Source organism: Oryx dammah, unplaced genomic scaffold, assembly GCF_014754425.2.
Source record: "Oryx dammah isolate SB20612 unplaced genomic scaffold, SCBI_Odam_1.1 HiC_scaffold_25, whole genome shotgun sequence".
Taxonomy (NCBI): domain Eukaryota; kingdom Metazoa; phylum Chordata; class Mammalia; order Artiodactyla; family Bovidae; genus Oryx; species Oryx dammah.
Window position 1 is genome coordinate 37,813,384 of NW_024070209.1, and position 15,719 is coordinate 37,829,102.

At 36.4% G+C, this 15,719-nt stretch overlaps 1 protein-coding gene across 7 annotated transcripts in view; it reads right to left on the reverse strand.

The window, feature by feature from the left end:
• The window catches only part of EFEMP1 (EGF containing fibulin extracellular matrix protein 1), a 70,386-nt gene that overhangs the window by 14,089 nt on the left and 40,578 nt on the right, over positions 1-15,719 (reverse strand). For all 7 annotated transcript variants that reach the window (XM_040224866.1, XM_040224870.1, XM_040224872.1 and 4 more), the window contains exon 5: positions 3,510-3,632. In XM_040224866.1, the coding sequence (XP_040080800.1) occupies positions 3,510-3,632 (123 nt within the window). The remainder of the gene's footprint in view (positions 1-3,509; positions 3,633-15,719) is intronic.

A 15,719-nucleotide genomic window follows, 5' to 3' on the forward strand; every position in this document is an offset into this window, starting at 1 on the left:
TTTTCTTCCATATAATGTAGACAGTAATGCTTGCTATGTGTATCTTATGAAGTTTCTGTGAGAATCAAGTGAAAGAATGCTGTGGAAGGAATGGGTTACTAAACAAGTTACTTTTTGAGAGTGCCCTTCTGACACACTGATCAAGTGTTCCAGCCTGTGTCCTTCTCATATAAATATTTCCAACTATAAAATGCTCAATTGAGAATTTGCAGAATAGAATTAATGTTTTAGAAGCATAATAAAATTTCATTAATTTACAACTGTACACTTTGTGACAACTCAAATATGGCATGTGTAATTTAAAATAATAGTTATATACTGTCAATGCAATGATACTATCTTATGGGAAAAATGAAAACAAAACATAACTTTATGCTGAACTCTTCTGGTATTTTAATAACTACAAGTGTGGGAGGCAGTGTGCTTAAGTAGGTAGTGTACCATGAGGTAACCTGAGTTTAATTCTTTGTTCCGGCATTTACTAGCTTGGTCTTAACCTCTCAGAACTTCCACTTCCTCTTTTGTGAGTAATAATACAACAATGTGGTAGGGTTGTTGGGAGGATAACATGAGATGATACAGGCGAACTTCCTTGCACAAAATAGGTAAAAACAAATGGAAGCTATTATGAATAAGCTGAAAATATATGTGATTTAACTTGAATATTAAATAAACAATAACAATGTTCACATAGCTTCCCTCCTAATTTATTTAGCTGTCTGATCAGATGTCATGTCAGGGAGGCCATTTTTGTCCATCCATATAAAATAACTTCTACTCCATTTACCCCTAGTCCTGCTTTATATTTCTTTGTAGCCAGTGACACTCCCTGCCATTGTGTTATGTGTTTATTTACTTCTTGTCTGTCTTCCTCACTATAATGCATGGCAAATAATATCCATTTTCTCCCCTTGAGGTAGAGATAAAGTATTTTTTGTCTGTTGTGTGCTTAATACCTAGAATAGGGTCTGGCACGGTAGGTGCTCAATAAACATTAGTTGAATGAATGGAAAGTTCATACTAATTAATAGCTGTTGTGGCACAGTTCTTCCTAGTACCTAGTATCATAGCCAGGTGACAATATCAATAGCTAAGTTATGTAATTGGTACTTTCTAATAGCTCCACGAGGGCTGTGATTCTGTAAAATCTATTTGTTTACCACAGTGGTCCAGCACCTGGCACACAGTAAGCCCTCAATAAATATTTGATGAATAAATGGTGCATGTCTTTTTAACAAGTAAACATTCATTGAACCCTTGTTATTTGTTAGCATTGTGGTTAGCAATGTAGGTTTACACTGCTAAACATATGATGATGATCATATGTATATTCTACTCCATCTTGTATGGAAAACAGGCATGAAAACAAATTATTGTATGGAATTATAAGATTAAAAATAGAAAAGTGTACAAGAGATAGAGGGAGCACCATTCCACATGACTTGCTGACAACTGCTGGTCTATTTGGACCAGTCCACAATGAATAAATATAGAAATTGGAAGCATGTATTTAGGAATAGCAATTTGGTATTACTGCAACATTCCTATTGTACGCTGCAGAAATACTGATCTATAACAGGCTAGAAATTTACAAAAAGAATCCATCAAAGTTTGAGAATTACTGGCATAGAGGAGGGAGTGACTATATTTGGGGAGATCATGGAACACTTCCCAGAGGAAGTGACCTTGACCTGGAATTTAAGATTGAATAGGAGTTTGTCAGAAGTGCATGTCTCTGGTACTGAAAGCTTATAAAGAGGTAGCAAAGTGTGACACTGTGTGATGTACTGGGGAACTATAACTTGTGGGACAAAGCTAAAGTATAATTATTTTGGCAGGAGAAGGGTGCTGTTACAACAGAGTTGGGCGAGGATAAGATGAGGAAGACCTTATATGCTGTTGAGGAATGCAGTGTTGATTCTGCGGGTGAGGGGAACAGCAGGGAGTCACATGATTAGATCTGAATTTACGGACATCTCCTACCATCTTATAAAGAGCTCTAACCATATGGTCCATTTGCTTTGATTCTTCCCATAGTAGGCTGGGTTTGTTCTTTTTCTATACTTATTATACCCTCAGTTGTTTATTTTCCTAATACAACGGGCAAAACTTTGGTACCTATGACTTTTTCCAAACAATTTTCTCCTAAATCACAGCTTCAGTCACTGCAAATTCCTGGTGCTTCATCAGAGACTGGACTAACTAGCCCCAGCACCTAGCAGAGCCTCATGGCAGAGAGAGCAGGGCCAGGGCCTATGAGAGTTCAGAGTGGACACTCTGACAACAACAGCTTACATTCATTGGTGAAAACTGAATGTGGCGTTGCCTGTCCCCAGAGATTTTTATCCTCTGTTGCTATGAGAAAATAAGAACTCTTCATTGATTTAATGGTACAAGGAATTATGTAAGTCAGTGGACAAAGGGAATCAGTTACAGAGTTTCATCCTAGTGCTGGGCCTCAACATTGCACTCAGAACACTTGAGTTGACTTCTTATTTGCCAGCCTCCCCATATTGTGTTCTTCCAGTCATTCAAAATGCATGCACTGAGCATCTACTTGGCTGGCAGATTTCGGGGACTGGGGAGACAACAATGACACAAACCAGACCTGGCCCCTGCCCTCAGAGAGCTCAACTAGAGCTCTCAAGGAGGGCTCAGGTATTGCGGTTCTAGTACTGGAGCCACTTGTAACATAAAGAATGCTTAGTACAAGTCTGTTAACTCATTACATAATGATGGTACACAACTATTCAACCCAGGACCAGGCACCATTCTAAGCATTCCTGCACATGAGCTCTTGAGATAGGGGCTGGTTTCATTTCCACAGTACAAAGGAAAGAAGTGAGACACAGAGGATTTAAGTAACTCAAAGTGAGTTAGGGATGGAGCTGGGATTTGAACCTTACTAATTCACTCTATAGAGCTTCCCAGGTGACTCAGTGGTAAAGAATCCACCTGCCAATAAAGGAGATGCAAGAGATGCAGGTTCCATCCCTGTGTTGGGAAGATCCCCTGGAGTAGGAAATGGCAACCAGCTCCAGTATTCCTGCTTGGAAAATTCCATGGACAGAGGAGCCTGGTGGGCTACAGTCTGTGGGGCCACAAAGAGTTGGACATGACTGAGTGACTGAGCATACACACAGCACACATTTGCTCTGTAAGCTGTTATACTAAAACCTAGTGAATGAAGCCCATAGCATCAGTGTTTTAGAGCTAGGACACCAAATAACTAATTTAAATGATTTTCCTCTTTGCTTTTGTGGTCTCACTCATACCCTAAATTTCTGTTTTTGCTTAGTCTAAGACATAACTGACACTTTGATATCCGGAATATGCTTAACGTATAAAGTTGTTTTTTTCTCATTAATATGGAAAATGGGTTGGTAGTCAATGAAAGAATAAGCATTATCATTCTGCAAATAAAGATAAGTGCTTTGATTTGAAGGCCTGAGTATTAAACAATTAAGATGCTCCAGACAGGATTTGGCTCACTGCACTGTTGTACTTACCTACACACTGCTCTCCTCGCTTCTGATACCCGGGAGGGCATTGACAGGTGAAGGAACCTCGTAAATTGATGCACACTTGATCGGCTCTACAGTTGTGTGTCCCTGCAGTGCATTCGTCTATGTCTGATAAAGACACGCAGCACAGAAAGAGTTTGAGTCGACTGTGGAGATGTTAGTATTTCCTCCATCTTTTTTGCCACACTTTTCTTAAAGAAACCAAGTTTTCACTCTATTCTTAAAACATTACTCTGTAATACTGTTTTATTGGAAATACTTAAAATGATAAGTTATTTCAAATGTTCAGAAAGTAATTTCATAGATGTCACTGTATATCACTTATTAATAGATTTAACAAACGCTAACATTCTGCCATGCATGCTTCAGTTCACTTTGTTTTGTTAAGAAATGAAACATTGGAGGTGTAACCAAAGCTTTACTTCTTCTCATCCCTTTATTCATCCACCTACTACCATCCTGGTAGGTGTGAATCCTTCCTTGAGTTTTTTTTTTTATACTTTCATTGAACATATATGCACCCATTAGCATATATGGTATTGTTTTGGGTGTTTTAAAATGTTAAATTGTATGATACTTGCTTTTCCACTCAATATATCACATTTGAAATAATTTCTAGTGACCAATCTCTAAAAATCTGCCTAATACCTAGGTAAAAATCAAGCTTTAATATTATGCATTGCTTGTTGCTGTTTTTTTTGGTAAACTTTAGCATAACATGGATGAATAAACTTTTCATTGCAGATTTCAAAATAAAAGGGATTAAATTTAATCATATTTCTCTAGGAGAGATAGGCTGGTGTAGTTTAAAATACATATTTTACCAAAGCATTTCACATCTTGGAATAATTTACTAAATGTACCTTAAGGAGTAGGTAGATTTAGTTCTAGAAAAGTAAAAAAATGTTCACTTTGAGATCAACATGTATATGCATGGCAGAGTCCCTTCACTGTTTACCTGAAACTACCACAACATTGTTAATCAGCTCTACCCCAATACAGAATAAAACCTTTAAAGTCTGGGGAAAAATATGATGTGGATTTGTGTGTGTGCACTCATATTGGAATAATTTATAAGTGAAATTTAGTTCTGACTTCTCCACATCACCTTTGCATTCATTTGAATCTCATATTTATGAGGTTAAATAGCACAGATGAAAAGATTATGAAATATTGGCATTCTTCAACAACTGAAGACTCTAAGCTTCTTTCAAAAATATCTAAAATTTGTAATTCCTAGATGACAGATTTTGCATAAAAACTGAGAGAGGTTTTGGGGTGTCTGAATCATCACTGTGGTAGACCCATGGAAGTGCTTTGGAGGAAATAGTGGGCCAAAAATCAGTACTGAAAATGAACCATCAGTAATTAGAATTTATTCCTAAATCCTGTCTTCCCTTTAAGAGGCTCAGAGAGTAGCCCCAGGTGTGTTGCCTTTCATCTTCCTTTATTTTCAAGCATAATTGCTGCACTTACACTACCCAGCATATTAATGTAGGAAGCTCAGGTTATAAGAGAGTTGTCCTCAGATATCGGCTTTGGTTAGTTGGGTGTGGAAAAGACAAGAGGGATTCTTTCCAAGAGAAAGAGGGAGGGGAGATAAAGAATCCCCGAGGGGTGCCTGGCTGTTTATTGGATAATAACCTATAAAAGCATCTACTTACATAATTCTTATTATCCGGGTTTAAAGTTCTGGCAAAATTTTTGTTATTATTTTTATGTCTGTTTTGAAAATTTTTATTGCTATTTTCAAATCAGTGATTACAACTCTGTCCTTTCTAGGTACTATGCAAAGGTACAGCAATCTTTCTTTGAAATTATCTGCTTTTTTTGGTGTGTCTTTTATTATTTTCTCATATGCACTTGATGAAAACATGTCTATTGGGGTTTCTTCAGAGCTTTATGACTCGCTAATACAGAAATGACAGCAGAATTCCTATTGTTTTATGTCAAGAACATTTGCCAGCATTTGCAGTGATAACAGCCCTGAGAGATACAGCAATGTGAGATTCAGATGTGGCAAGTTTCCTCAGTACATGCTGGCAGAAGATCAAGGGCTTGGGTTGGCTGCTACATTTTCTAAAGGAGGCCTCACCAGTGACTGTGGCTTTTCTTTCTGAGACATCCCTTTGCAAACTGCCTCCACCCCATCGCATTCCTGATGTGATTTCCTTCCTATCTGGGTTTTTTTTTTTTGTCTTCCAGTTCTCTTTGATAAATAGGCTAACATTTCCGGTGGAATTAATATATCATTAAATAGGTTTCATACATAAAAGTCGTGCTCCCTGGACCAGTTCTTTTTTAAGAGCCAGGTTTGTTTACCTTCTAAGAAGGATAATTTAATAAAAGTATTAGGTGAATTAAAGAAATTTAATTTTAAAAAAACCCAAAAAGCAAATAAAATGCCACCATCTCTACTGCCACTATATTCTTTTCTCTGTCAATAACAAACAAAACTGAAACAGGATTTACCTCACCTAGGATTGACTGGTGATATTTTTAATATACTTTCTATTTACCTGGATTCACTTTTAGTTTTAATTCTTTCAGATGGGAAAACTCCCTGAAATTCAATAAAACACAATCGCATGAAATCCCCTTCAAGAAATTATTCCAAAGGAGTTGAATGGATGCTTCATCTTATACCTTGAGCTGCCATCTGCTAGTAAATGAACAGACTACATTTTCATTTATGGCTTTTCTGACTCGAGTTTAGAATATTTATCTCCTTTGCTCTTTGCAAGTTATGTAATGCTGAAATTATGTGTAGATAGACTAGATTTCTCTGAACTATCTTCAGTAAGACTGTAAATTTGTTGGTTTATTTGAATAACATGGTTTTATTAATTTGAAAGTTGTTCTTTGAGATCCTGTTATTGTTTATTCACACATCTATACAAAATCATGCAAAAATAATTTACACTGTTACACTCTTTTATGATTATCTTTTCTACTTGTATGCATCTAAAATATACTACTATGCTAGAAACTCAAAGCAGAATATCCATCTCTGTGCAGATTCACCAGCAGACCTAGCTTCCCCAGATATGTTAAAAAAAGTCCTCTGTGGTGGGAATACCTTACTGGCAAAAGCAATTCTTTATTCATATGGGAAACTACTCAGGTAAGCCACAGTTTCCCTGATAATCTAGGAAACAGTACTCTGGGGAGAGGAGTTTTTGTGTTGTTTTTAAACTATTTGTAAGTTATCTTTGACAGTTCAGCTCACTAGGTTCTTTAGGTAGACAGTTATCATGGTTCTTGGGCCTTGAAACCAAGTTCTTTGAGGACAAGGTCTATGTATTACTTTTTTTCTGTATTCCTAGAACCTTATAGAGTGCATGAAACATGATGGGTTTTCAAAATATAATAGTTCAATAATGGATGAATCAATCAAGGTTGTTTGCTAAGAATGGATGCCTATAGTTGAAAGCAAGTAGGGTCAGTGTTTTATCTCACCGAACTAAACATTTACAAGACAGAGTAACAAGGTAAAATGTAAGAAACACACCAAAATGTCAGCAAATGGAAATGGCTATAAAGCAATGGAGTAGAGAAATACAGAAGCTAGGAAGAAAAAGGCAGCATCAGAGGTGGAAGGCTGGCCCAAGGAGGTGAATTTTGAGCTGCATTTTGAAAAAGGTAAGGTATGTGGATTGGCAGAAATAGGGGGTTAGGGGCTTTTTTTCATGGCTCAGTGGTAAAGAATCTGCCTGCCAATGCTGGAGACATGGTTTCAGTCCCTGGTCAGGGGAAGATCTCAGATGCCATGGAACAGCTAAGTCCATGTGCCACAACTGCTGAGCCTGTGCTCTAGAGCCCAGAAGCTGCAAACTTCTGAAGCCCACACACCCTCCTGTGTTCCACAACAAAGAAGCCACTGCAATGAGAAGCCCACACACTCGAGCTAGAGAGAAGCCTGTGCTGCAGTGAAGACCCAGCACAGCCAAAAATAAATAAAACAACACGTGAAAAAAATTTAAAAAGAAAAAGAAATAGGAAGCTATTTCTAGGCAGAAGGGAGATCACATTAGAAAATGCTGATAAGATAGAATTGGTTTGCATGAGAAGAACGGCAGACAGCTGGAGTCAGCATGGCTGGAGGTAGTGTATGAGGAGTTTGGTGCAATGCCTGGTTAAAGGTGCTCATAAAATGGTAACTCAAGTCATGAGCAAAATTCAAGGCCTTAAAGGTGTGATTGGGCTTCCTAGATGGTACAGTGGTAAAGCATCCACCTGCCAATGCAGGAGATGCAAGAGACGTGGATTCGATCCCTGGCTTGGGAAGATATCCTGGAGGAGGAAATGGCAACTCACTCCAGTATTCTTGCCTGGAAAATCCCATGGACAGAGGAGCCTGGCGGCCTACATTCCATGGGGTTGCAAAGAGTTGGACACGACTGAGCACGGCACAGAGCACAGAGCAAAGGTGTGATTAGAGTTTAGATTGAACACCACAGGAAGCAGCTCTGAACTCTGTAGACACAGCCTAATGTAAACATTACCAAAGTACAAAATAATAGAATGTGCTTCCTAAAATATCACGACACATAAATCAACTCACATTTCATCATTCTAATGTATTAAGAATAGCTAATGGCAATATTTGGTGATTCCTTCATTTTTCAAAAATGTGCCCACACTCTCCCTTCTTGTGATTTATACTATTGTAGGTCCCTCTCTTGCTGACTTTGGCATCATCACTGCGTTGAATAATCCAGCTGATCTTCGCTCAGCTCTCACTCCTAGCCTCTTTATCGCGCTGATCCCCAGTCTATGGAGCTGCATATTTGGTTTTCTCTCAGAGTCAGTAGAGGCAACTGTGTCCACATGTCTGTGGCATCCATTAAGTCCCTGCTTAGGCCCTCATTCTCTATGGTTTTGGCTCCTGCCCTTCAGTATGACTCATATTTCCCAAACCCCTGACTCATGCTGCTTTCTCTCTCTTATGCAACATTTTAATCTTTGCAATGTTCTTTCCATAATTTGATAACTTACCACGACATGGACTAACTTCAGTGTGTTTTCATGGGCAAAGATTTTGTGTACCTTAAACGCTCTATACTACCACTTATACTTTTTTTGTGCTGCTTTACATTAAGGGAATAATTTAGAACTACTTTGGAGTAAGCCACCATTCACTAGATGTTGTATTTGATGAGAATGCACTGAAATAGAAATAAGGGACTTAAATTATTTTTATTCTGTCACTGCCTCTGTGATCTAGGGCCATGACATCAATTCCTTTTCTGTTTCTCTGTCTGTAAAATGGACTGTTTGTCCTTAATGATATGCACAGATTTTTAATTAGTTCAGAATTTTCAAAATACATCTTTTTAATTCCAGACCATAAATCCTTAGAGTAAAATAACCAGATCTTTACTAGTTCCGAGTGGGCCACTGTAAATATTATTTGATAGCAAAGAAAAGGTAATGGTTAAATTCAAGTTGCTGCTATTTCTTGATCTTTGTGGCTCTAAAACCTTATTATGTCTTCACCAACAATACTAATTTAATCTCATAAATGGAAAGAAGTAGGAGAAAAAGGTCAAGATTCATATTTGCTGTAAGGAGAAGTTTCTTTACTCCTGGCTGCTTTCTTTCCTCCCTCCCTCCCTCCCCCTTTCTTTCTTTTCTTTTTTCCTTCTTTTTTTTCTATAGTGACAGGATAATAAATTAGTTCCTAGCAAAGTACACTTTCTACTTAATCTATGAAACTTTTTGAAGAAAAGAGATTCATTGGGTGAAGATCTTATAGTTGTTTTGGATATTAATCTTATTTTTCAATACAATCCTGGAAGGTGGCATCTATTTCAGCAAGTGCTGAGGCATTGCTATTTTATTGCTGTTTCATCCATTAATGGCTATTGATAGTGATAGCCTGAGTAATCAAGGCATTATATTATATTGACTGAAATCTATTAAGGATAAGATGTGTAATATTTTATATGACTTCATATACAAATTTGTTAAAATTCTAAAACTAACTGGTGTAAAAATAGGTAAATATTTAATAGTATTTAAACATCTATTATTTGTTTAGGAAATAAGACCTACAAGTCTCTGATTTTATCCTAATAGCAATCCTGTAGAATACTGGTCTCATTATCCACAATTATTGGATGAGGCAGGAGGATGCCACTGAAATGTAGGTTGGTAAGTGATCTGCTCAAGGTAACACAGAACAGAGAAATCTTGGAGTCAAGAAACATTTCTCTTTTGCTTCTGTAATTTAGGTCTCCAGAAAGGCTTATTTCTTAAAAGTTCTGGATAGTAGAAGTTCTACTGTATATATATATATATTTATATATAAATATATATATATTTCTTATAAATATTATATAAATATACATAATTTTTCTTAGAATTAAAGAGAGGGTTGTTAATTATTAGGGCCTTGATTCTTCCTTTGCATCTTTCTGCTCCATCAGAGTAACATTCATAGCTCTCCAAGTCTTCCGTTTCCCTCCCCAGTCCTTAGCCAATTATCAACAATTTTTGTCAAAGACTTTCTATTTCCCTTGCTGCTTCTTTAATAGTCCTGGAATCAGATTTATCTGGGACAGATGCCCAGTTCTAGTTAGCTTTTCACCCTTCTGAAATTATCAGCTAGAATTCACCCAAGCTAAGCAGTTCTAGTGGGGAAAATAAATAGTGACATTGAGTAACAAAAGAGGACTGTCTTTGTTGATGGCCAGCAGTAGATTTATAGTTCTAGATTCTTATCTGTTTTGGCAAGACAGATTGTTAATAGTTTGGTTTGCTTTAAATGATAAACAAAAATATCACCAAAATCAAGAAATATCAGCTTCCCAGATAGTTCATTTGTTCCTTTTAGAAGAGTAGTCAATCAACTATACTGGAAGTCCTTGGTACTGCACTGCGTTCTAACAGACCCTTGAAATGTGCTATTACCATGTGGAAAAGTCATGGTACGTGTACTTGGAGTTGCCTTGTCAGCCCTGATAGTGGATTTGCACTACAAATGACCTTCTCTCACCTAGTTTCCTCTGTCTAGAGGTGTTCATTTGCAAGATGTTGGATGAGATTAGACATGAGGTTCAAGTCTAACCTCATGAAGTCATATCTAACATTCATGAATGTGGGGAAGAAAATCAACTGGTAAACATAAATAATCAACTTATGACTCATCTCTACTACAAACAAACCAAATGGACCCATCAGGCCAAAAGAAGACAGCAAGCAAGGACTCAAAGACCTTAATCCTCATTCTTCAGCTCTTTTTGCACACTGTCAAAGTGAAGCTTATTACTTTCAGTCTTAAGGGAAATACATTTTCTACTGGTAAATGGTTGTTAATTGTCAGGAGTGTTCTCTGGAATCTCTGTGAATATGTCACATCCAGGTAAACTCTCTTTTTTCTTCTTAATCTTAATAATCCATTAAAAATATTTGAGAAAAGATGACCCTGGTATTTGAATGATATTACAATCAATCATTAATCTATAATCAATCATTAATACAGTGGAGGTAAAACTGTATTTTGAAACAAGCAGCACCATCAGTCTTTGTTCTAGGGTGGCTCAGTACCAGGAATAAAGGATTCTGTGTGAAAGTTCAAGCCCATCCCATACATGTCAAGGACCTACTTCACACTGAATGGCCTTCAGAGGAGTTGTGATCCCATTTTATTAGGGGATGCCTTTGCATTGACTAAGAAGGGAATGGCAACCCACTCCAGTATTCTTGCCTGGAGAATTCCATGGACAGAGGAGCTTGGTGGGCGACGCCCATGGGATCACAAAGAGTTGGACATGACTGAGAGATTTTCACCTCACTTGCACTTATATTTCAATTGTGTTTTCTGGTGCCCCACTACTTCATCTTGCCCCTCCCACCTCCCTCCTATTTCCAGCTCCAGATCACACCACTGGAGAGTGATGAACTGAATGGAGGCTGAGTACATTCGAAGGAGTCCACCATGCCTTCCCTGAACACTGTGATTCGACTCCTGGCCCCAATCCTTAAGGCTTTAACAGCCAGATTAGTCAGCCTCTCTAGTCCAAGGCATATACATTCGTGGCTTACTCCTTCAGCCCAGTCATCACTTGAAGTCACATAAACCGCTGGCTATGGCAATGCCAATTATAAGCATGGCTTGAGGACCTCCTAATTGTATGAGACCAATTACATTACTTCTTGTTCATTTAATAATAAACAGCTTTTGTGCCCACTAAATTGAGGCATACTACTAAATTTGCTGAATGTATCTTGGCAATACTTCTCCAAATCATTAACTACCTAAGACTTTGAAAATAAAGTATATCTTTGTGCCTCTTGCCTTCAGAGCATGTTCCGTTCTTGTGTGTACTATCCTACCCATTTCATTACACTGTACTTATGATGCTTCTGCATAATGTTTTCCCATATGCCTGAATGCCCTTCCAGTTTTCTGAATTCCAAATGGATAGGTAGGATGAAGTGAGTGAGGTGTGTGACACCAAATTTGTGCTAAATTTCCTTTTCTTTTTCATTCAAAATTTCAGCACAATGAAAAGCAATGAAAGGATAAATATGTGTGTAAATCTTAATGAATACTGACTTTATAAAACAATAATAGTCAGGTCTTTCATGGTTTATAAAAAATTAGAATTAAAATACATGGGAATAAAGTGCATATGCTGGCAGGAATATAAATGGATTTTAAGTATTTTAAAGTCCTGCTATAGTCTGGGAAGAGGTAAAACCAATAAATAAAACCAGTTTATTCTGGACTTTGATAGGTCAAGGGTTATATGTTAAAGTATTCCCTAGAGAAAGCACAAAAAGGAATTGTAGAAGAATATGAAACTCACATCTAAGTCAGGGGAGAATGGGAGAATACAAAATAGTCCATCATTTTAGCTTGAAAGTGAAAAAGAAAGGAAAGAAAAACAAACCGTAATATGCAGAATGAAAAGAAAAAGGCAAAGAGTAAAATGGTAGCTTAAACCTAAACTTATCAATAGTTACATTAAAGGTAAGTGAATTAAAAGCTCTTATGAAAACCAAGAGTTCTCAGGTTGATTACAAAAACAAAGCCCAAATATGCTGTTTCAATAGAAATGATTTAAGTATAAGGACACAGGTGGATTAAAGAAAAAAGATGGAAAATATACTATATAAACACTAACCCAAAGAAAGTTGGCTTTGCAATATTAATATCAGACAAAGTTGACTTTAAGGAAAAAAAGATTAGAAAGGATAAAAAATAATACTGTGTAATGATAAAAGTTTAGTTCACCAGAAAAATGTAGAAATTCTAAATTTAACTGCATTTAATCACATAGCTTCAATATAGATAAAGCAAACATGAGTCAAACTAAAGGGCAAATGGCTATATACAGTAAAAGATTTTAAGAATCTCTCCCAGTAACTAAAAGAATAAACACATATTTGCAAAAATGAATAGAAAATATGAATAACATGGTTAAAATCTTTGAACTGACATATATAGAACACTGTACAGAATATATAACCTTTTCAAATATTGAGAAAGCATTAATGGAAAATAACTATATGCTGCTTTTAAGTCTAAATAAACTTCAAAAATTGCAATATACAGATTTTATTCTCTAACTGCAAGGCAAGTAAGATAGAAACAGCAACAATAATGAGGACAAAACTAGAAAAATCACTCTCTTTTGGAAAAGAAGACATACACTTCAAAAGAGCTCATGATTTAAAGAAGATAACAAAATTGAAATTTAAGACTATTTCAAACTAAGTGAAAATGAAAATGTTATGTATCAAAGCCTGAGGGGGCAGGGAAAATGCCAGCCTTTAAGAAGGACTGTAGCCCCTACTCTCCTTACATCATCCTTATCTTCCCCCCACACTGTACTCAGTTTACAAAATGAAATTTGTATCTGAGCTAGTGTGCTGTGAGAGTGACTTGAGGATTTTGAAGGTCTGCTTAAAGAAGAAAAAGATCTTGACCATGTCTTTCCAAAGAGCAGAACTAGAATGAACAGAAATCTGAAGAAGGCAGATTTTAGTTCAGTGAAAGAAAAAAATGTTGTGGTCATTCAACATTTTAAGATATTAAGAGATAACGAGGTTCCTATCACTTGGAAATATGCAACTGGTGTAACTTTAATCCCAGTAGTGTGTGTGTATGTGTGGCAGGGGCAGAGGTGGGATTTGACCAGTTTGTTATCTGTGTTTAAAGATGGTGTTAAGGTACTGCATGCAAATATTAATAGTTTCTGAATCTGGATGGTGGGTGATCAATGTTCATTTATCACACACTCAACTTTAAGTTTGAAAATTTTGATAAAAACACTGAAAAATAGGTGCTGCATCTACCCCAGTGTAGAAAGTTGTGAGGATTCAATAAGATGAAATATCTATATTTTCTCTCTTTGACATATGGTGTACATACATATATCTTTGTATATACACAATATATATTGTGATGTTTACTTTTATACTTTGATAATTTTTCCTCTAACATCTGAAAAACTGACTCTATGACAAAGTATAACAAGGAAAGATCTCATCTTAAGTGTTTTATTTTTCATTCTCTCTTCCTTGAGCAAGGAAGTAGTAAAGAAATCCTAGACTTGTTATTATGCTAATATATACTATATGTTATACTATACTATATAATATACTATATATTATTGGTATATATAGTTTACTAACAAATACTAACAAAATATATACAGTATACTAACAAATTCCTTGTTAGTTTTAAGAATTTTTCAGGAAGGAAGACTCAGCAGGCTTTATCATATTAAGGCAGAAGATTATTCAGTGTTCAAAATGTTAAATGCAAGCAACTATCAGCTTGTGCCCAAGTGTTTCATGTGCCATCATACCAAGTAAGATTTGACTTTTTGGTTTTGTTCCAAACTGATACTATAGTTACCATTTCTTCCAAGTTATTCATGAATTATCATGCATACTTGAATTTAATTTGCTGATAAATTGTGTTTGACCTAGATAAGCTATGGGATATCCCCTTACCCACTGTTAAAACACTTTTAGTGATGTGAAGCAATAGCATTCAAATAACTCCTGATTATTAGTTCAAAGAATACCTAAAGGCAATAGGGGACAAAAGAAAATACTGTTCCCTAAAACTATGACCTGTTGAGTTTTGATGCTACAGATTTCTCAGGCTAGCATATAAATAGTCTTTGGACTTTTTAAATGAGTTTGGGGCATTTTGCCCTCCATTTCCATTAGAAGGAAAAATACTATATATTCTCTGAAATTTCTTTCAGTTTTAAAAATCTGAAATTAAAGCTCACTTTGCTGAATTCCTGAATGCTGTTGTAAAACGGATTCATTTTCCAGCTCTTATCACTTCTACCCTTTCTAACACACAACATTGGATCCTGGAAAACCTGAAAAACATGCTCTTGCTTCTTGAGAGCCATGACTGTTTCTTCGTCCCTTGTTTTCCTTTTTCCCCTTCTCCTAATCTGTAGAATCAAAGGAGGATTTAAAATGGACTCATCTTTCTGAACAGGATTAAATGGCTCTGTTAGCAGAGGGGGATGCACAGAAAGTTCTCTTCAATGTTTAGGCAGTACTGTGTACCTGTAAAGTCACATACTTGCCCAGAATTTAGAGAAGCTTAATGCTTGATTGCCAGCTTAAACTCTGAAGAAAAATCTTATGGGGAAACATGCCCTATACATGGTTTCTGTCTGTAGACTACAAAGGGAGGTGGACCTGTGCCAGTTATGTGTTAAAGGTAGATGCCAAACAGTCTTTAAGAGAATTTCTTGGCATGAATAAACACAGATTGAAAAAAAGTCTATATTCTTAGATCTGTTATATACACTTAAAATGGTTACCGCATGGGGCACATCCATAGAGTCTATCATATTCCAAGTTTTCATTTTAGAAGAAAAATGGAAAAATTGAGTAATTCATATTGTTAATTTTAAAATTAGCCTATAATCATTTCTCCCTAGAAATATAACAATTTGTTTATGGAAAGCTTTAAATGAAGACCTTTGACTTCAGGCACATATATAATATGGTCAATGTGGATGACTGTGAAGCTGCCAGATAGCTGTAAGGAGGTCCCCTATCAGTGACCTTCAACTACAGATCTCTTTCCATGGCTTTTGGAATTTGAATAGCCATACTATTTTCTCTTCATTTTCTGCCATAAAGGTGGTGTCATCTGCATACCTGAGGTTATTGATATTTTTCCTGGCAATCTTGATTCCAGCT